Source organism: Oryzias latipes, chromosome 16 (genome assembly GCF_002234675.1).
Source record: "Oryzias latipes chromosome 16, ASM223467v1".
Taxonomy (NCBI): Eukaryota; Metazoa; Chordata; class Actinopteri; order Beloniformes; family Adrianichthyidae; genus Oryzias; species Oryzias latipes.
This window is the reverse complement of record NC_019874.2, coordinates 12,152,953-12,176,636: the sequence shown is the minus strand read 5'-3', so window position 1 is coordinate 12,176,636 and position 23,684 is coordinate 12,152,953. Positions and strand designations below refer to the sequence as shown.

The following is a 23,684-nucleotide window of genomic DNA, read 5'->3' as shown; positions in this document are numbered from 1 at the left end:
TTTTTTTTTTACCAAGCTCTGACTTGAAATAAACTGTTATCAACAAAAACTCAAGGTTTATATTATTTTTTCCTTTGGGTGGGTGGACTGCTCCTGTCCCAGGTGGAAGGGTTTAAATATCTAGATCGACAGGTGGATTGGAGAGGCGTCCATTGTTATCCATTGCCAGAAAGCAAAGCTCTCAATTTACCTGTCGATCTTCGTTTCAGTACTCACCTATGGTCATGACCGAAAGAATGAGGTCCCAAATCCAAATGACTTTCCTACGTAGGATGGTTGGGCGCTCCTTAAAGATAGGGTGAAAGGCTTGGTCACCCAGAGAGAGCTAAGAGTGGAGCTGTTGCTCCCCCACATCGAGAGGATCTAGTTAAAGTGGCTTGGGCATCTTAGTCGGATGCCTCCTTGATGCCTCCCTGTGCATGTCCCACTGGGCGGAGGCCCTGGGGAAGAGCCAGGACACGCTGAAGAGACTATGTCTCTCCACTGGCCCTGGGAACGTCTCGGGCTCCCCCCAGAAGAGCTGGAGGAAGTGGCCGGGGTGAGGAAAGTCCGGGCATCTATGCTTAAACTACTGCCGCCGTGACCCACTCCCGGATTAGCGGAAGAAGATGGATGGATGGATGGAGGGATGGATGGATGGGTGAATGGATGGGTGGATGGATGGATGGATGGATGGATGGATGGATGGATGGATGGATGGATGGATGGATGGATGGATGGATGGATGGATGGATGGATGGATGGATGGATGGCAGAATAGTTGTGTGATGAATGGACAAGTTTTCTCCACTTTATATAAAGGAAAGTGAAGTGTGAAACAAACAATTCTCCTCTCTGTTTTAACCTGGGCCTTTACTCATATAGCCTTAGTGACTATCTAATTCAGTGGTGTTGTTCTGAGTTTATGACTCTATTTTCTGTGTTTGCAGTACGGAAAACAGAAGTGTGTGCTATCATTTCTTTTTTTTCTTTGTGGTATAGTGATATGCCGATGCCCGGTTTAGGGTGTGCCATGCCTGTTGTCCAATGACGGCTGGGATAGCGTGAACAGTTGGAAAACTGTACGTCAGCAAAGAGGACTAAATATTACCTTCCATGACCCCTTTGGTTTGTGCCATGTTTGTAAATTCACAGTTGTCTACTCCAGGATTGGACCCTTTAATCAGTTATTTATAATTGTCCAATCATGCACTCGTTGACTTGGAAAAGAAAATCTCTCCTCAGAGGTTGTTTTAAATCCAGTAAAACTATGTACCCTTCAAAAAAAAAGCCAGAAAAAAAACAGACCTTGTTTGTCTTTTAAAATGCAGAGAGATTTTTGACTTATAGTCACAAAACAACAACTTTGTTCTCATCAAAGTCTTACAGATCTATAATTAACACATTTTACATATGATCTATTTTTGGGCGATCTATCACATTATGGTTTGAAAGAGAAGTAGAAGGACAACACAAGATGATGTTGAATTATTGCAGAAAAAAAGACAAACTTTTACTCTTTGGCCATTAAAACTAACCTGGCCTAAATGTCTTTTGAAGCCTCGCAATGAAAAAGCAGGTTTTAGTTTTCATTAGAGAAAGACATATGCCCCATTCAGGTTAATTCTTGTTAGTCTGTTGATAATGCCCACTGTTCACTAGTATAATTCCCTATAAATCAGATAAACATCGTGTTCCTTTGCCTTGTGCAGGGAGCTGTTTCATGCAGTGCATTACATCTCCAGTGGCAGGCACTTTCCCTCATCCTCCTTACCATTAAGGCCATCAATGTTGACAGGATCAATACCTGTGTTTTGGCCCCAGCACCCCTGCCTGAGATAGCATGTCACTGCTGACAGACAAATATCAGCGCTTGGCCCTGTGACGGGGGGGATATCGCAGCACTTTTCCGTTTAGATCATCCAACATGGTATTGATTTGCCCTGCGCTAATCATACATCAGAGTTGAATAAATGGCTCAGAGGCAAACGTTCCATTGTTCAAGACTGGGAGATGTAATAAAAAAGAGAGACATTTCTCTTTCTGGTTGTAACTTGAGGCAAGTCACGTAATCTCGCCTCGACGGGAAAAAGACCTGGTTTAATTGAGGTCTGTCAAAGTGTTGCTGCTACTTTTTAGTGATGACCCATAGAGATTGCGAATTTGTATTTTCCTGTTATTATGTTACATTAACTTTATAATACGTCAAGTAGCAGTAGTAGTAGTATTTCTGTTAGATAGGAATTTTTATTACATGTTTGCTTTGCATGCTTTTTTTCTTAATTTCATTAACTCAAAGCAAAAATGTAACTTTTTTTTTTCTTTTGCACCACGGCTATTTTCCCAAATTGGAAAAAAACAACAACTTTGATCCGCCTATTGATGCATGTTTGCATATGGGGGAAAAAAAGATAAAGGTCATATTAATAATAACAGATATTTTGTACAACATGCAAATGTATGTTTTTGTTATTCATTTTATCTCTGGTATAAAAGACACGTTTTTTTTCCACATTTCCTTCATAATTTTAAGGGGCTATATGCTTTTCTTAAGTCTTTCGGGATAAACTATATCCATATATGATAACAGATGTTACCTTTGGCACAATAAAGAACAATTATTTTCTGAAATATTAGTTATTGTTGCAGCTAATTTTCCTCCTTGTAGGTGAGACCCATTTCATGACGTCAACCTAGAGCCGGCCTCTGCAGCATTTCTGCGTTTTGCCCACGAAAACAAACAACATCTGAACTTTTATTTTTCGTATAAAAGGAAAGCCAATCTTGCCAATCACCGCTATCTCCGTGGCTATCTCAGTGGAGAAAATGGGTGTGTTAGTCTGGGGGTGATGCTGGTAGTGCAGACTCTTCCTGGAAGGGGCTGTTGCTTACTAATCTATGTCACAATGGGAGAACAATCGGGATTGGGAGGGGCTGGCGCTCAAAGCGGAATACTCAAAAATGAGTGAACGGATCAAAATACCACTTTTGTGTTGTTTTTTCAGGAATCAACAGTATATTAGAGATAAAACCTCAAAAGGATTTTGCATGATAAAGGCCCTTTAATATTGGATTGTACTTCATTTTGGTTGGTAAAATGTATTTTGATACACATAAAAGTAACCTTGTCCTTGAACACGTTTAAATGTGTTTTTTTCTGCTCAAATATTTTATGAGCAGTCAATGTATATATTTTCATTTTGTTCTTTTTTGTATAACCACAAGTGAATAAACAATAGGTAGACAAGGATTTTTTTTATGCAAAAATGTATGTAGTAGTTTTTTTTTTTTTTTGTATCACCTTTAGATTTAGGGTTTTGAAACTTTCTGATTTTGACTTTGCTTGATTAGATCTTCATAAAAAAATTAAAATAGACAAAAAAAAAAAAAAAAAAAAAGGGAAAATATCTCAGAGATTTATTGTTAAGCCTTTTCCCTACCAAATCTGACAGCTTGACTAATCAGGCCGTCAGATTTAGCAGTGATGAATTTGAATTTGAAAATTGATCATGAAGAGGAAATTAATAATTCCAGTTCATGCCCAGCTGGTATTCTTTGACACCAAGTCTTTCACATATCAGAATAGAGTTGTGGAATTAAAAGCCCGTAGCAAGATTTGAGAAGTTTTCTCTGCTTTGAATTTTACGCCAAGCCTCTGCCAACTCCAGTTGGTGTACATGCCCTAGAAAACATAAAAAAAGAAGAGGAAGGCTGCCCCTGCTCATCCGGTGTGAAGACCATGGGCAAAAAGCACATTCAGGAACCTGTGTTAAGCGTGTTCTTAAAAGTGCGCCACATTCCCGTTCTGAACGTATAGCTTTTGGAGATACTATGCTATCTTGAAGGTGGTGTAGGTTGTATCAAATACAAAATAGGTGATCCAAATCATGCAAATCTCATAGAACTTTACATTTTTCTCTGTGGTGACTAAGAATTGATATCATGACCGAACTTAGTCCAGCAACTTCTTAGAGGGGGAAAAAAATTATCATGTGTTTGAATGGAGCATAAAAATTAGCCCTCTGAGGAAAATCAAAGCAGAAAAGGACAAAAGTATTTAAGATCTATATTCAATTTTCTGTATAATTAGTGAAACTCTTTAAGCTGTTTCCAAACCAATACATCAATAAATTCATCCATCTGCCAGCAGCTTTAAATTCACTTGAAAGATTTGAAATGTAAAGGTGAAAAATAAAAAAAATCTGTTGCTTCATGCAATAATTATTTAAGAAGCAGCTTTTTGATCTCCTGTTGCCTTCCATCTATTCAGAAGACCCTGTTATCTGCTCTATTTCATCAAAAACCACTCTGATAACAGACTGGAGAACGCATTTGACCTTGACTGAGAGGCTGGGAGTAGACAGTTAATAAACTGTTGAAAGGGGGGGTGGGGGGGTGGTGGAGGGTATCAATGCCTGTTTTAACCAAAATAAAAATACATATTTATTTAAACTACTATTAATGTTTTTTGTAATTCATTTTTTGCTCAGCTGTCGTTGGGTCAAGAGTTCTTAAAATGTTAAAATTTGGAAAACCAAAAAGAAAACAAACATATGAACATTTTAATTGAAGATATTTTTCTCTGATTACAAAGATTAAAAATAAGAATGATCTAAAAACTTCCCTCTCTAAGATTTAAATGGATGTTGCATGCTAGACATCCAAGGATAAATACATTTTTAATATGTTCTAGGAAAATAATTAATTGATATATAAAGAATTTAAGCCTAAAGCTGCATTTCTGAGCTGGCATCTGGCTCAAAACTGTATGGTGGACACTTTAAGCCAGCAGGAGAGCGTGTCAACAGTTGGATAACGGGAAAAAGGGTTGGAATTGCCCTATGCCAACAGTCCCGCCCACTACTCAGAGGTGAATTTCTGATAAACTACTGCCATTCTGCAGAAACTATGTCAGAGAAAACAACACGTTTTTTTTTATTTTGGGTAAAAACTGGCTGCATTAATAGACAATTGTTGACAAACAAAAACAAAACATCTAGTAGAAGAACCTAAGGTTTGGACAAATAATAACTTTTTTTGGGGGGGTGGGGGGGCAACTATGGTCCAGGGGGGTAGCGGTCGTCCTCTGATTAATATATGGCAGGTTCGGCTCCCACCTCGCCCACCTAAGTGTCCTTGGACAAGATATGGAACCCCACATTGCTCCTGGTGTTTGGGAGTGGAGCCACCATCAGAGTGTAAACATGTGCGTATATGGATGAAAAATGTTTCAAAATGCAAAACCTTTAAGCTACTTCTTCCATGACAATTTTTTTTCCAATTATATTTGTTTCAAATTTTGGTGGTGACAACAAATATGTTAATTTTTCTCTTTTTTTGTATTTCCTTTTTACCTTATGTTGTTTCATGTAATAGGGAATGTAAAGAATTGAAAGAGTTACAAGTGAATAAACAGGTAAGTACAGCATATCTGAATTTGATTTTTTTATAAGACATTATATTATACACTGTGCTGACAGTTTGGGGAGTGACTGACACAAGAGACAGAGAGAAATCACTCTGACAGATGCTGGCAGCAGAAAATATAGTGGAACAGTGCCAAATATAAAACAAAAAAACAAAAAGCAACCCTTAGTCTGCCACCCAAAATAAGTCTCCACAACAGTACCACCACCCTGACCCCCAACCCCCTACACCAACAACAAAAACTGCTGATGGGTAAATTATTCATATGCACACAATGAATAAATAAAACAAACAGGCTCTTTTCCCAGTCTACAAATCTTGGATGCATTTTCCTATTTAATCATCAAATTTTAAAAGAAGCTGCAACACACTGCTTAAGCACTCTGGACTCCTGGGACAGAAAACAACTTGACCGATTGCCAATAAGTGACTCTGATTAATTTTCAAGAGCCATTTACCACTTATCTCTTTCCTTTGCCTGAAATCAGGGTCACAGAGTAAAACTAGCTTTTTTTAATGCCTCTTTCTCTCTTGATAATTTACTTATGGTCAACTTACATTTACAGTTGTTCGCTACAACTGCACTCCTGTAGTTTTTTTCTATTTTTTTGATAAATCATGAGCAAAACATTTGTGAGGCAACAGTGCAAGTAAATCAGTGCTAAATGATTTTAACTTCAAACATGCCTCACAGCGCTCTTCCAAATGGCTCCTTCCCTGCATGTAAATGACCTCCTGTCCTGGATCTTTTGATTGCAGATCAATGACTGTTTGCTTTATTTCATTATTCAGCGCCGGTGAACCACAACGCCATGGGGGCAAAATGTTCAACTGAGAATTTACAGGTTTGCCATTGAGCACTTTGAAACAATAAAGCAGCTTGTGAGCTATTAAACAAACGGGAAAGTAAAGTGGCGGCTGTGGACAGAGATTAACATGTTAGATACAATGTCGAAAGGTGTAATTATTCTTTACTGACACAAACATTTAGCCCGCAGAGCGGAACAGCGTTCACAACAAACACTGCCACCATGCTTGACCTAATCATGGGCCGAGATTTGACTGCATCTGAAATCCTTTACAACCCATATTTATGCTGGATTTGTTATTTTCAAGCAACACACACAGCATAAAGTGTATCCGTTCAATTTCCCTACAATAAACGACAACATAAATTAAGAAATGAGTGAAATCTAAATGAAAAAATAAAAAATGGTAGTATAGGGTTTACTTGTTTTTATTAATTTCACTCAGTTCTAGTATCACAAAAAGTATTTAGGTACACATCAAACCAAAATGACTTGCATTCATATGCCTAAATAAATGTCTGAGGCGACAATTGTTTTCATTGACAGCAAAAACCCAAATTACATGTAAATTTCAATGTTAAAAAATTCAAATCTTCTGCTTTTCATCTGTAAAAAAAGATTGTTGACGTATTGGATGGTGGAACTCCACAATTTTACTAAAATTAGATTTTTTACATGAATAAGATTACCTGTCTAGTGATAAATGTGTGAAAGAAAAGACATCAAACAAAGATGTTACGCTGGAGTGTCTGATAAGCAGACATTAGTGGACCATTTGGCCCCTGCAGATTTATGGGATGTTATCTGCATGGAGTCACCATGTAAGGGGTGTAACTCGATTTTGAAAGTGTTTGGTGGTGATTGTCAAAGTAAAATTTCTATGTCAATGCCAGAGGAGTGCATGCATCATCATGACCAGAAGGAAAATAGTAGACAGACATCACTGCCATGCTTTGGTTGTAGAAATCCACCGTCTTCCATGTTGTCTTTAAAATATCTCTGTGTGGATGCAGGTGAGTGGTGGAACATCTGAATGTTGCAGTGGGTAAGGCCTTTTGTTGTGTGTGTGAGCATATATGAATGCACACGTGTTTGTGACCTTGAATGTTTGCCAAATCACCAGTCTGTGCACTACTTGGCATGTCAGCTGATGTCCACGGAAATCCAGTAGTGGGCCCGTTGTGGATTAGTAGTGGGCTCCAGGGCATGGGAATCCCAATCCACTTTACAGCTCTGCCTGGCAGCAAGAAAGAATAGATGCCTTCCCCAACTGTCGCACCGATTGGAGCCTGAAAATATGTGTGTTGATTAGTTGATTCCAAAATAGCGAGGGCTGCGTCCAAATTCCCTCCTTAACTACTATAGAATTATATTTTTGTTTTGATTGCTTGAAGTTTAACATTTACAATGAAATTTCAAAAAGGTTAGTTTTGATTTTTTGATATAAACCATTTCCAATCCAATTTAATTTTTTCGGTTTTGATTGCTTAAAAAAATACAACAGAATTTCCAACTTTTTGCTTTGATTTCTTGAATTAAACAATTCTCAATCCAATTTTGACATTTTCGTTTTGATTGCCTAAAATGAACAATTTCCAATAGAAAGTACATTTTAATATTGACTGCTTGAAATAAACCATGTCCGATCTAATTCCAAGTTTTTGTTTTGATTGCTTCAAAAAACTATTTTCAATTCCAATCCATTATAGTGCAGATCTATCTAGTGCCCACGATTTTAAAAGCAAATCTTTTGTTTTTGTTTTTTTAACTTGTCCTGTCCAACAGCTGAGCAAGCAAGCAGAGCTGAAGGCCTCTTTGTTGGACATATTTTACTGTTACAATAAGGGTTTATGGATCTTCAGACAAACAGTGTATATTTGTATAAACCCCTTTTGTAATTTAGGCTAAACCTATTTATATTGATTACATTTGTGTCCTCTTTTTTGTTGGACCGGACGGAAAAGCAGAAGAGGAAAGAAGCAATTCTAACACCATGCTCACAATGAAGACTTTTTATCAATCCAATGTGTCCTGATGACGAAAACCTAGATGCGTAATTAAAAACAAATTCAGATATTTTTTTCACATGGAAATCATTCAAAAGCAATGCATTGTGGTCTTTATTTGCCACTCTAGTGAGCATTGATGCACTCTTGTTTTTTTGCAGACACTTCTGTTAGATTTCTGGGTTTCGGAAACCTTCAAAAAATGGCAAACATAGTATAATGTACTAAGTACTGAGGGAATTTGGACACACCTGGGTGTTTCTCTTTGATAAATTAAGGTGAGCATAACTATTACTTGCTATTATTTCTGTTTAAATATATTTTCCTAGAATTACCCCAAATTTAAGAGAACAGTGATAAATGTGTTTTTTAAGTAGTTTTAAGATTTGCTTTACCATATAAGCTGATAAAGTGAGCTTTAACCCCTTTAAAATACTTTAAAACAATGTTTTTGTATAAAAATGGGGAAAAAATGAACTTGTCAGCAGAAAAAGAAAAGCAGCTCAATTTGCCCTTGTCTATGAGATGCTCTTGTAGACACATGCTGTGGACTTGTGGTGACATTCCTGCTACACACACAAACACACACACACACTTTCATGCGCATTACAGGGCAGCAACATGAAATTTCATCATGATAGGATTTGTTTTGAAGCCATCCAGACACTAACACAAGAGCTGACCTCTTGAACCGGCAGATACAACCTTACCTTCTCCCCTGTGACAATTTAAATACCACCTTTCTCCCACTTGGAGCGAAAGAAAAAAAAAACATTTTGTTTGTGGATGGCTGGGACTTGCAACTTGATAGCACAACAAAAGAGCTGTGGTGGCAAGTCCCCACACAGACATTATGTGTCAGCATCACTGCCATACTGTTAGCTGTCCCAACTGTACAAAGCCAACCTCATTCGGGGCACCTAAGCAAGGTCAGCCTGGATTAGCCGTTAGTAACCCTATCAGGTCCAGCACAATGATTACAAAGCCCAGTGACACTGGCTGTCAGCAGACTCTTTCAAGGCAACCCTATCTGCCCGACCCTTGGCTACATAGCCACCGGAGAGGGTTAGTCCATTTCAAAATTTTCCCCCTTTGTGTCTCCCTTTATTTTCCCCGTTTGATTTCCTGCAACTCATTTCGTTCATCAATCAGCCTGTCTGGCTGCGTTTGAAACGCATCATTCCTATAATTTGTGGATTTTTTTTCTCCCTTTCCCCATAGTCTGTTCTTTGTATTTGTTACTTCTGAGGCCAACAGCCATCCCACCTCAATCCCCCACCCTCCACCCTACAGATAAATGAGCTCTGTAGCTTACTGCTGTGCACCACTTTTTTTCTTTCTTAAACTGACATCTGAAAAAATAAACAGTAAGCACTATCTAATGATGGTATACATCGTTGTTTACCTTCCTAAATCATTCCTCTGCTTATTTTTTGTTTTTTTCTTTCACCTTTAATTTGATGAAAACTGTATATTTGTACTTCCTGATAGTAGAAGAAAGGTTTTCCACTTCAAATCAGGACAAAGGCTCTTCGCTTCCCCTTGTCTCTGCAATTCAGACATCATGTCAGCATAAAGCAGAGCAAAAAGGACTTGTGTTTCACTACAAGGGCGTCTGTCATTTTCCAGCTTCCTTCCAGAGGAGCTACTCTACAAACCCATCCGTTCGCTGCTTCGCTTTTCCTCCCTTAGAACCATTTTCGCAATATCCATGTCAGTTAGCAGCATGTTAAACAAATCAAACCTAAAGAGAGAGCGCTGTCTTGTGATGTTAAAAAAACAAAACAAAACAAAACAAAATTCATAGAAACAAGAACAACAGCGCTGCCAGCGTAATGTATTTGAAGCAACCGATGTTCCCTACTCTAACACATCAGAGGGACCCCTGCCTCAGTCGCCCTAAAGGTACCGGTTACAAAGTGATAGGGCTTAGGGTTTTTAACTCGGGGCGAGGGGCTGATTTCAAACCCTTTCACTGCCAAGCACATGGACGGCTGCTGATTAGAGGAGAGTTGGCAGCAGTGGGCAGATGCCAAGCGAGGAGAGAGATGACGGCCTGTCACCAGTCTGCCACCTAACCCTTTACCCCCCACCCCTCACCCCCTCCCCTGATGCTCCAACATACAAAGAAATAAGACCAAAGACATTTCTGTAGCCCAAAGAGGGGATGTAGATGAGCTGCAGTATCAAAATGCAGCATGTGGGAAGTCCTTCAACATAAACGACTTCATGCTCAGAAACATATCATTTTACTGCACAACCAAAAATCTTCACATATTCTTACTTTTTTATTCACACTCACACGCAAACACACGTGTGCAGTACTTTGTGCAAGTTTGAGATACTGAACATTCTTTCTCCAGCCCGCAGGGAATAGAACATTTCGAACCCTTTGGGAGTTTCATAATTTATGAGAGTCAATGCGGTTGGAGTGCGTTACACACTCGCAAATGATGCAACTTTTAGGTGTGGAGTAAAGCAAAAGACTTTTTTCACGTATAAAACCTTTGGATAAGTGAAAAGGCTTTAGTAGTTTTTTTTCCAACTTTAAAAATATGATCTTAATGCATTATATTTTACAGCTAAACTAGATAAAGTTGTAACTTCAACTATTGCATGCATTGATTTATTGACTTAAAAGGAACAAATAGCCAAGTTAAATCTAAATCTTATATATATATATATATATATATATATATATATATATATATATATATATATATATATATGTATATGTATATGTATATATATATATATATATATTTATTTGTGTGTAGATGTGTGTGTATATATATATATATATATATATATATATATATATATATATATATATATATATATATATATACACACACATCTACACACAAATAAACCAAAAATTAATCATGTTTTGTTTACTCTGAGTTCTAGTTGATCCACAGTTCCCTAAACTGTGACTGTCAGCCCCTATATGTGTCATTTGCTGGGGAAAGGGGAAATCAGCACAAAGTGCAGTCATTCATGAAAGATGATTTTTTTTCCTCCCTTTTCTATATGCAACTCTATCATGTATGAAGTAAGTGAGCTGAGAAATATGAAAAACTTTTGCTTTTCAAAGTAAACAGGAGTATTTTTATTTTTTCTGCTGCTTTTCATTTTTTTATTAACTTTAAAATAAAATAAAAATATATATGAAAAAAGAATATATATATATATATATATATATATATATATATATATATATATATATATATATATATATATATATATATATATATATATATATATATATAACTCAAAGCATTTTAGTAGCTTCAATGCCCAGAAATCTAATAATTGTAAACGGTTTTCACCATAAACTGTGAAAATCATAAAAAATAAATAATGTTAATAAGGTTTGGTGTGGTCTTTTTAATTTATTAAAGGCTACTTATAAACTTAAATCTATCTATAGTTACTTCTTGTTGCTAATTTGGAGTAATCTCAACTGGTGATAACTTCTTCCTGAAAGGTTGATGTTTTTCCTGTGTGGCTGTCTGACCTGATATTTTTCTGCATGTGCATCTGCCTACATTACTGTCTGTGCTATCTACACTGTGTTTTGGTGTCACTCCCTCTGTCAGCTCCCTCTGTCTGTCTCTCTGTCAGTCTCTTTCTCCATCTCCTGTATCTCCAACGGGATAAAATGTTTCTGGAGGAGCAGTCTGTCTGAAACCGAGAAACTGGAACGCAACTGTGGGGAGTAAAAACCGACACTTCCATGCTCTCAAAGTTATAGCCTCTAACAAGCAATGGTTGCACTGTTACAATGGCAATATTATGTATACGATTGCAGGCCATGCAGAAGGACTTTGACTCACTTACTGTTACAGCACAGTATTAACTGATGGCCTTGGCTAGAGGAGACAGTGCCCCCTGGTGTGGACCAAATAGTACTCCCACTCAGCCACATCTTGACCCTATCTACTGCTCGTTTACTCTTCTGGGTCTAATTATAGATCTTTGTTAACAAAGACAGCACTTATGTAGCTGAAAACCATAAATGATTGTGCAGAAAAGAAAAAAAAAGTACTAGAGCAAACGAGCAAGCACATGTGGATCAATTGAGTTATATTTTATTGTGTTAAATCTATTTAAAATAGAACTTGTAATGCTTTTAGCAAATAAATGTATTTTTAAGTAAGCATCTTAATAATCCACGTTGTGACAAATGGAGGAATCACATGTTAAGTAGTATGTAAACTCTTTATTTTTTTCATGTCACAGTTTTCTGCATTTTAGCAAATATATTTGCTCTAATACCTGTGATATGATACATGGATTATTGTATGCATTTCTTAAATTATATACACATGAAAATAAGTTACTTATTTAATTGCTGAAATAATTTAAATTGTAAGTGTTTATTTAGCTATACTGGATAGCAGTGCAGCAACAGCTTATTATAAATACCCTTTATTGCAATTGTTGTACGGTAAAAAATAGTTTGGAAAATTGACTACCAACAAGTATGCTCAAACACTGGGGTGAAAATGTAAGATGTTAACTGGACCTCGGGAGCGCGCACGCGCTCCCATGAGCACACGCTCAGTGTTTTTGGTTAACTCGGGTCTATAGGGGAAGAACAGCTTCACTTAAGGAGATAATTACCCACCACCAACAGCTTTATTACGGGTGATGAATTGGATTGTGATAATAAAGGGTTCCTCTAATTGTTTATTCTTGAGGAGCAACGTACGCCGCCCACAGGCTGGACTAGGCACTGCCAAAAGCGCGCGCAATGATCGCTCGACCACAGACGTTCTGCGTGTGTGTCTGCGCGTAACGGACTGACGAAATAAAGTTGGAAGCAGGATATTTCCTTTTTTTTTGCCGTCTCCAGTGCCCCTCTGATTTGGGAATTTAGAAGGAAGTTAAAAACTGAGAGCCATGAGTCTGAATAGGAAAAAAAAAAGAAAGAACGAAAGCTCGACTGGTAAAACGCTCCAGACAATTTAGATCATATTTACGCAGAGAGATAAAACAATTTTTTAAGGTGAATCCATAAAATAAATAACACTTGATAAACCAAGTTATTGGCATGCGCCGCCAATTGATTAAATGGGATTTTAAGTATACATTTCCCACATATAAACTCAAAATAAAACACGTCCTCCCGACATGGATAGAAGGTTCTTTTGCGCGGTGTGAAGTGTTGGTTTGTTCCGAGTCTCCATTTCTATCAAGCAGAAAGGGGGCGGGGATGGGATATTCAGATGAGTCAGAGTGACAGCTCCAGTTTCCCCCAATGCTCTGTGCGTCTGAAACTCCACTGGCTCCTTCTCTGCAAACTCCTCACTTCATAGTGCCGCGCATTAAAAACATCGGACGCTAGGGGATCAAGACGCATGCCACATTACCTCTATGTGGGCACTTTAACAGATCTTTTGGGGTGTTTTCCCAGTAAGGGGGCTGTGGAGGGAGGATTTTTTTTTTAATTTCTCTGTTTGATGACTGTTTGCACGGCTGATTATTGAACCGATTGTTTATTATTTCGGTCGTTGTTGTCCGCTGCCTCGTGCGCTTTTTCCACCACCCTTTTTTTTTTTGGATCAGCGACCTGTCGCTCGCTCACCAATGTCCTATCCTCAGGGTTACCTCTACCAGCCCCCGGGCTCACTGGCTCTTTATTCGTGTCCAGCTTATGGGGCCTCTGCTCTGGCTGCTCCGCGCAATGAGGACTTGGCGCGGTCTTCCTCTGGCTCAGCCTTCAGTCCTTACCCTGGATCGGCTGCTTTCTCCGCCTCGGCTGGCGCAGGCTTTTCGAGTCCGCTGTCGTACTCCACCGATCCAACGACGGGATTCCCATCATACATGGTAAAATAAATACTATTGATTCAAAGCAGGCGTTTTTGTAAAATCCTCAAGGGCGTCTACACTGATCTGGTTCTCTAATGAGTGAGTGCGAAACTTTTTTTTTAAAATTTTATTTTATTTTAGATGTTTAACTTCAAATGCTATTCAGAGTTATCCATGTCTTGTTTGGCTTAAATGAGTTTTATTTATTTATTTATTTTTTTGAATGAGCTGCAAATTGCAAAAGGCTTGACCGCCGCTTAACACTCAATGCGCAGCTAATTGCGCAAAACCAGATACTTAAGATTTCTATCAGCGCGCACTTAGACCCACATGAGAACTAAAAACACACAAGGTCGTCATTAAAACCGCCACAGGATCAAAAATCAGAGGCATAAAATAAATATTTATTGTATAATAAACCGCTTGACCCTGAATACTACATGTCATTGAAAAGGAGCACATCAATAATTGGAGTTGTAAAGCTGCAAAATTAAGAAGAAGAAAGAAAGAAAGTGTAAACCTTATACAGGCAGGGCAAAAAAACTAGGTTAAAATAAAATGAAATAAAAAATACATAAAATAAAGTTGCTGCATTTATAATCACACCAAGAGTTATTATAAACCATAACTACATTGAGTTTGTTTTGCGGCCTTTTGTTTATTCCAAAGTGTGTTTACATTCCACATTTTTTCCTTAATCAGAGATTGACCTGCAAATATGTTCAAGAAAGAAACTTTTGTTATTTTTAACAAAACATTGTGAGCTCTGGAGCATGCGCCCTTGCATTTAAAGTAGGTGTTAAATGATTTACAGAGCACGCAGATGAAATTTGGCTGCGCAATTCTTTCACTTATCCGACTGGTTTTCAAAGTGACAACCGACTTTAACTCTTCTGACCCACCTCAACTAAAATTCACAAGAACTTAATTTGAAACATTTTTACCACAAAAATATTATATTTATATATATATTTTTTTTTAAATTAATAAGTCACTTTTATCCATCTTGACTTTTCTTTAATCTTTTTTTTAGTCTTCTCCATATGACGCGCACACTGCTGGGATGGCCGGGGCTTTAAGTTATCATCCATATGGGAGTCCGGGGTACCCCTATCAGCTCAACGACCCTGCTTACCGCAAAAACGCCACAAGGGACGCCACGGCCACTTTGAAGGCCTGGCTGCAGGAGCACAGGAAGAACCCCTACCCCACGAAGGGGGAGAAGATCATGCTGGCCATTATCACGAAGATGACCTTGACGCAGGTCTCCACCTGGTTCGCCAACGCCAGGAGGAGACTCAAGAAGGAGAACAAGATGACGTGGGCGCCCCGGAATAAGAGCGAGGATGAGGACGAGGAGGACGGGGACGGAGAGAGGAAGGACGCGGAGCGCTCTGACAAGACCCTGGATAACAGCGAGGCGTCGGCGGAGGACGAAGGTGGGGGTCGTGATCAGGCTTGAACAGCTGAAGTTCCTAACATTTAACACAATTTTAACTAAAAGAAAAAGAGAGATCAAACTTTAAAGTTTAAACATTAAAAACAAATAACCCCCTTTGAATAATTAATCGTCTTTACGCAAGAAAGCTGGCTCCGTGTAACCACGCTGATTTGTATGAATTTTTAATGAAGGTGAGGCTTCAGTCCTCAGCAATGCTACAATAAATGACCTGTTAGAGGAACATTTTATTATCTTTAGCGTGATTGATGACAGGTCAGAGGCAAAGCAGACACGCGAGCAGCTCTCAGCACGAGTGGCCTCAATAAAAGGAGCCTGTTAATGGCATTCCCATGATGATAACTGTCTATGATTGTGAAAAAAGGGAAGCATGAGTTAATTTGAGTAATAAAAAAGAGATGTTCTAGGAATTGATGTCAAAATGGATAAAAGTTTTGTAAGTTGTGCCATAAATTCACAATCCATTTTAGAAGTTTGTGAGCTCTTTTGTGCCAAATTTCTTCTTCTTGTTTATTTATGTATTTATAGCGTTTTTTTATTATTTTTTTCAGGCATCAGTTTGCACGTGGACACGCTCACGGACCACTCGTGCTCGGCTGAGTCCGACGGGGAGAAGGTCAGCTGCGTGCGTAAACTCAGCTCAGACCAGGTGGCCGACAAATGCGACGATGACGGCGAGGAGCAGAGCCACCGGCCTCCGCTTTCCCCCAAGCCCGTCACGTCGTCGCCTCTGACGGGCGTGGAAGCCCCCGTTCTCAGCCATCTCCACTATCACCACCACCACCACCTCCGGCATCTCCAGCACCTCCACAGCCAGCGCGAGGATTTGGCCCGGAGCCTCGTCAGTGGCAGCAGCAACAAACTGGCTCCGTGTCTTGACAGCAGGCCCTCTTCCGGGGCGCCTCAGAACGCTGCAACCAAACCCAAATTGTGGTCTTTGGTGGAAATTGCTACGTCGGACCAAAAGGAGCAACATCAGCAACCGGGGCAGTCTGGGCAACCAAATTGCCCCTCCTCCAGCGGAGGACTGAGTCCCCCAACGCCTTCCACCACCTCCCCTGCTGCCACCTCCCCCTCCCTTTACTCTGCCCCCTCCATCCTTGGAAGACCTATTTATTACACGTCTCCCTTTTATAGCAATTACACAAACTATGGCAACTTCAGCCCCCTGCAGGGTCAAGGCATCCTGCGCTACACAAATTCATCCGGAGTGAGCCTCGCTGCCGCCGCCGCAGCCGCCGCTGCTGCCGCCGCAAACGAGAGTCTGAGCTCCTCGCAGCAGGCTGCAGAGGCCAGCACAAACCCAAAGCACAGGCCAGACTCCCCCCTTGTCAAAAATAACTCAAACCAGATTGGTGTTGTCGAGCAGCAGCATTTTAGACCCACTAATTTAGAAGCTAAGAAAGGTACGTAATTACGCAACGCACGTAAGAAAAAAAGGACAAATACACCTGAAACCAAAAGTATAAGTTATAAAACATGTTATTTAATAGTGTTTATTCTTGCTGCGTCTTTACTTAAGTGGCGAGGGGGGGAAATTACGTTACTTTAATGCAAATCCACTGGTTTCGTTTGGATCTCTGGTTTTTTCCCCCTAGCAATCTTCATTTAAAAGACATACTTTTTCTTAAGTGAATGATGTTTTTTTTTTCTTTTTTTTCTTTCGAAAGAATTACAACTCTCAGCCTCTTCCTGACAAATGCAAACACAAATTTTCAAGTGCAGTAATGTATTCTTTCATAAGAAATATGTCTGTGGAGTTGCGGGATATATAAGAAAAAAAAAGGTTGCACGTACATTTCATGTATAGAAAACTATGAAGGCAAGAACTGGAGCTTACTAACGCACGCGCAAGGTGACAGCTTGAGAATCCAGAGAAATGTTGCCATAGCTTTGAGCAGGATTCCGGTCTTTCATGTCCCCCTTTTGTGTTAAGTGCGTGCGTAAGCGAGCGCGCACAGTGGGCACCAGACCTTATCTTCCAGCTTAGGATAATTATAATTACACGGGGTCAGCCAAAAGCAAACAAATTAGTTTGCTGTGCGCAATCTTGCAACTCCACATCTTGAAATGTCACTTCTAGGTGGCGCATTAAAATCTTTCCCTGCGCGCTAGATGGCCTGGAGACGTTTTCAGCTGCAGTTAAGCAGCAGGGATTTTAATGAGCACTTGCAGTTTAGTTAGTTGGAGCCGGTCTGACAACCTTCTGTGGTTTGCGGGGTTGGGGATGGAATTCATCATGGTGCGTATGGATTTTTTTCCCCCGCTCTGCAGGTAGGTGTCACAATTGCTTTGACTACAAAACGAGGAAGGACTCAACCTTTTAGCCTCACGTTTTAACCCTTATAACCTTTACTCCAAACCGCATCCAGTGCCACCATATTGCCGGGAATAAAGCTGCTACACCACCTCCTCAACACACCGAGTTAGTCTAACTTGTGTGTCTTCTCTCCGCTGTTTCCCCTAATTTATGATGATTTTATGAGCTGATTTTTAGGACTCCCATGATATGTGATGTACATGTTATTTCTCAGGTTGTTTGCTTATTTGCCACGGTGTAATCTTTTGCAAAACATCTTGGTGTGGAAAACATCTGGCCTCTTTAAAAAAAAAAAAAAAGACTTTTTTTCTGGGACGCGCATGGAGCAAGCTGAAGTGGAGTGAACTTGAGGACTTCGAAGTGGAATAGCCTACATTTGATATTTATTTTTTTAAACGACGGCTGAAGGATGCCTATGATTTATGCAAGTTGTATTGCAAAAAAAGGAAGAAAAAAAGTAAAACTGACATTTTCTGTTTGTTTTGTAAATATCTGACATATATATTACAGACAGTTTTTATTTGCATTTGAAAAAAAAGTTACACAATCTTGTTATCAGGAGTACTTTTAGTAATTTATATCTTTGAATGTACATAAAAGGAAACACACTGGTATTGATATACTGGTGGAGTATTATATCCATTATTCAAATGAGAAAATATTAAACTGTTTTACCTACTATGACATAAATCTTGGATCCTCCTTATTTCATTCAGAACAGATTTGTAGTTAACATGGGAGATTTCTTTCTTTTTTTGACACTCTCAGTTCATTGTTCTTTTATTTTGCCTACAAAGCGCAGATGGGGAATGCTTTATGAATCTCACTATTCATAACCATTATGAGTTTTCACAGATTGCACGATCCATTCTTTCTAAATGGACAATCATTTTCCTTTAGAGCCTCATTCTGGTTAGGGGAATCTCCCTCGGTCGCACATTCACGACCTTGATGGGGATAAACGACACACTTATTGCACCCCCCCCCCTCCCCTTCCCCCCCCCCTTCTCTTCTCTCCTCTCTCCCTGCCGCACATTTATTTATTTATTTATTTATTTATTTCTTCAGTGTGATTAATCCAACCGGGAGACGCACGGGGCATTATGGGCTCCCAGCGGGGCCGTCCCTGGAGCTTTTTTAGCCTGGTTCAAGATGGGTCAGCCCTGCCTGCTTCATTACGGCGCGGCATCGAGCGATCCATAAAAGTCTATCTAAGCATCTGCCAGCTCCAATGGCCTGTGTGATGGGCCCTAACTGGACAGACTTCCCCATGATTCTCGTGGTGGTGCATGCAGGTACTGCGCAACAGCGCCAATCAGGCACATTTACACACAGCTTTATTAGTATTATTGTTTTCATTATTGTTGTGATGAAATACATATTATTCAGAGATTCCCCTCACACACCTTCTCCCCCTACTACTGCTGTAGCTTGCAGCCAGACTAAAAGCTAAATCCTTCATTTTCCAGTTGAATTTGAGCTTGAGTGTTGTCCAAATGTCATGGGACCTCCACCCACTTCAAGGACGCAATATTTAGCCTCCACCAGGGAAACACAGAGGAGTAAACTCAGCTCACCCCTCTCTTAGGCTGTCATAAGACTCTGTGGCAGAAAACCCCACTTTTATATCCCAAAGAGCTGCACTTAGTTTAACTGGAATAAACGCAGTGAAGGAAAAAAAAAGGACCATAAAGCACATATGACTATTGGAGTGGTGTGTTATTTTCCTTAATATGATCCCTACTATCACCTGTCAGACACCAATCTGCTGTCTTTGGAAGTCTCGTGGACGTTATAGCCCCTGGCAAGCTTCTTCCTCATTCCAAGTGCTTTCATTAGACGCTGATTTATTGAAATGCTGGCTTTATTCTCAGGTGGGCTCCCTCAGGGACTTGGCACTGTTGTCAAATAGCACCAGAGGCAGTCTCCGAAGCACACAGCAGGGCCGGCCTCTCTTTCAGTTTCTCATTCGCTCACCTGCTGCTGCTCCATCCAAATGTCAACATTTGTTCTCAATAAAAAGAGTAATTGTTTCTAGTCCACAAAAAAGAAAAACACAGAAAAGGAAATAAAATGCTCTGTAACCGGTCACCTTTGAAGACATGAAAAGAAACTTCCACCTCACGTCTTGGTTTGATTGAGAGCAACAGAGGTGAAAATAAGAACAAGGTGGCGATTGCACATGATAAACCTCAAGCTGTGAAGCTTGTTGCAAAACATTTGTGAATTTATGGCACAATTAGTCACAATTGGGAATTTCCTTTCCTTTGGAAGAACCTTCTCTCTGGCTCATGTTCATTAAATGACTTGCAGACCAAACCTGGGTGCCCTTGGCATGACCTGGATATTGATCCTCAAAGGAGAAACAGAGCCACAGACAGTCCTATTTCTGTAATCAAAACGGTGTTTTAGACAATTAAGAAATTCAACATATCAGTTTAATCCTATAACTTATCTAACAGGCTTCCAATAAGCATGAGCTGTCATTGACAACTAAACTGATGGTATCACTGTGATCATAAGCTTCAATGGGGCACAGACTAGAAAACAAGTGGACTGGATCACCTTATCACTGATCAAATAAGCATGGAGTGTATGCAGATAATGCACGAGCTCTTTGTATCTTTTATCCATCCATCAACATGCTCTCCTCCAAAAATACTTCAGACGTTAATCTCTGCTGCACACATGCAGGAGCCTGATTTTTATCAGAAAAATAAAGGTTTTGTGGTGGCTTTCAATCATTAGTTTCAGTGGTTAATTTAGGAAAGGTTAAAACGTGTTAGGTGAGGAAAGATGATGAGATGAAATACCACAAATTAAGACATTGCTAAGACGGACAAAATGTTTGTGGGCAACAGTCTGTGTGTTCTGTTAGTGGCAAACCAGAATGTTTAAAACATTATTTACGCTCATGAAAAACCGGGTTTTCTGGATTCTTTTGTCAAACAAAATACCTGATCCTCTGCAACATGCATTTAAGTGACGACTTCCGATGAAAAGTCAATGTAAATGCGCGTTTCAGGTTTCTGCGATCAAATCTCCCGCATTCATGCCCAGCTATGCACACTTTCAAGACAATTTTTAAGCGCGTGGTCACTGAACAATGCCAATCATTGATCAGGAAGGGGAAATTAATTATATGACAATAAGTATTTTATATATTGAAATAAAGAAAAAGCCTGGAGCAAAATTTGTGAAAATTTTGCACCAGGCCTCTTCCAACTGTAGGTGATGGACATATGTTGGTAAACAGTAGAAAAAGAAGCCCCTCCCTGCTTATCCAGTGTGAACACCATGGGAGAAACATATGTTCAAGAACATGTTTTGTGCATTTATGAAGCTTAGACGTAACTTGATTAGACTTTCTTTAAACGTTGAACCACGAATTTCATAATTTCCTCACATTTCACAATTCTGTTGAAATATGGCCAAAAAAACATCAGAAAGCAGCATCAGCCATCAATCACGCTTTTTTCTATCTTTCATTAAAAAAAAAACTACCTATTAAGAGCTTGATCGTAAATACTGCTGAACAGCAGACTTTTACCATAAACAGAACTGATTTTCAGGGGGTGATGTGGAGACCAAAGAGGTTACAAATCAGGTACAGTTGTGTTTAATAAAACACATCAAAGTGGATAGGAGACGTTAAAAACGAGTACGGGGTCCCGTCCTCTCGTAAAGGTGTCAGGTGAAATGTTCACTACTCCAGATGATCAAGGGGGCTAAGCCGAGCAGGGTTTTAGTGCGCACATGCACACACATGGCCGTGCTCTTCCTCGCACACGTGTCACTCCGTATACCACACTGAGTGTGTACACAATCTCAGACTGTGAGACGCTAATACGTGCCCATGCAGGAGTCTGAGCAAGGCCATTAGGAGCACCAACTTCCACTTCTAATTGACAGTTAAGTCTATTGCCTGTGGTGAGTAAAAACTTAGTACAGTATCCCAGGTTTGGGCTGTCCATTAGATGGGACATTAAAGAAAAACAACGCAACATGTCCAAATGTTTAGGATTTGCTTTAGTTTGTTAAGATCTTTCAGTATTCTAAGTACTTCATGCAGTGGCTCTGAAGTCCAAATCACACCAACAACTCACTCAATACAGAAACATATTAAAGATCCCAACCACAGTTAAAAAAGCAAGACAAAAAAATAAATAAATAAACATTTTGGTAATCAAAACAAAGTTCCTGAAACCAGAACTAAATTCTAATAAATTGAAAATAATTAAAACAAAACGTTTGGGTAAAAGAAAAGTAATTTCCATAAACCAAAATAAAATGTTAAAAAAACATTAAGTTAGGTACTAGGGCATCACGGATTGGATGAGGATGTTTGGTTTTTGACATTTAAGTGTTTTCAAATTGTCTTCAATGTCCACATAATTCTAAAAGTTTTATGATTAGTACAGATTACCTAACTTTTCAGTTTAAAAAAAAAAAAAAAAAATCTTATTGTCGTGATTTGTCATACATTTTGATTTGTTGGTGTGTTGCACTTTAGGGCCACTGTAATTTTATGATGCTATAGAACTTCACACGCTCCACAATTAACACATTCAACAGAACACCGTAGTGACTTAACAGCCTCGCTCCTGCCAGCCTGTTTGTTGAACTTCATACCCCTGAGTGCGCAGTAGTCTTTACTACATGAGAGCATGTCTGCATACTCTCCTACTCATGGGATTGATCACACTCTTTTTTGACCTCAGCCTTTGCTTTGACCTCAACTGTACATCTGTGAAGAAGTGTGAGTGTATCCAGGACAGCTGTGACGCCATCATACTGACAAAATCTGTCCACAGACAGACATACTAACACCTGCCGCAGAACTCAAAGCCTCCTTTGTGGTAGTTTGCAAAGCTCACACTTTACCACAATGACACACAGACACACACAGTCATCTTAGCAATCCCTTATGAAGGTATTACAGTGATTTCCGTTCATTGCTCACTACTTAACTAACACCCCTACTGTACTTCCTTTTGTAATCCTGCCTTAAATCAAACATCAATTTATGGCTTAAAACTTTTTCCAGAAGTTTAACAACATTAGGGCTCACTACAAACCACTACAAATCCTGAAACGTTTTCAGTTTATTGTCATGTTTAAGTTAACATCTTTGCTCATTTTCTATTACCTACTTTAGGAAAATACCAATATTTCTATTGTCAGCTGTGCACGGAGTTTAAGAGCTATTTTTTCTAAATTACAACTTTTAAGTCGTAAATTTACGACAAAAAAAGTCACAACTGTTAAATTACGAGATTTTAAGTCGTAATTTTAAGAAAAATCGTTAGGATTAACAAAGAAAAACACCAAAGTTGTCTGTTTGTAGGAACCTTGCTTGAAGTTGAGAGATGTGGAGCATTTTGTGAAGCTTTATGTCCGGATAGGTTTCAAAAACAAAAAGAAATTCGGAACTTTTTGGTAACTCAAAATCAGACCGCAACTCTATTTTTCTTTTCATTCTCATACCCAGAAGTCCATTTGTCACCTTACGTCATTAACCTGTCATGTACAGAACACTAAAGCGGAAGGTAAACCGTGTTACATACGCCCCCTCCTCCGAATGAATCATCTCATTTAAACACATAACAACAAAGATGAATGAAAATAGTCTGTTATATTATAGAACGTTGAAAATACAAAAAAGTGCTCCTCCTCAGACAAAAGCGTCACACAGACTTAGAGATCTTGTCTTTTGAGGTGGAAGAATGGATTGAAGTGGACAGCTGCAGGGATACCGACGGCTTCATCAACGGGTTGCAGAGATCCTGAAAGCCACCCATCAATAAATCGTGAATTATGAGCTTCCTAAACTTGCTCCTAACGCGGCAAACGCTCATAACGTTACC

General features: G+C 39.3%; 1 protein-coding gene across 2 annotated transcripts; it reads left to right on the top strand.

Moving 5' to 3' along the window:
- The first annotated feature begins 13,497 nt into the window (after window positions 1–13,497).
- On the top strand, window positions 13,498–18,504 carry irx2 (iroquois homeobox 2). 2 transcript variants are annotated; one of them, XM_011485025.3, is made up of 3 exons: window positions 13,498–14,056; window positions 15,072–15,477; window positions 16,049–18,504. In XM_011485025.3, the coding sequence occupies exons 1-3, from the start codon at window positions 13,817–13,819 to the stop codon at window positions 16,909–16,911; spliced, it is 1,509 nt and encodes a 502-aa protein (XP_011483327.2). In that variant the 5' UTR covers window positions 13,498–13,816; the 3' UTR covers window positions 16,912–18,504. The 2 variants fall into 2 exon arrangements, with proteins under 2 accessions (XP_011483327.2, XP_020565686.1); XM_020710027.2 differs by having other exon boundaries at window positions 14,032–14,137.
- The last annotated feature ends 5,180 nt before the right edge of the window (window positions 18,505–23,684 follow it).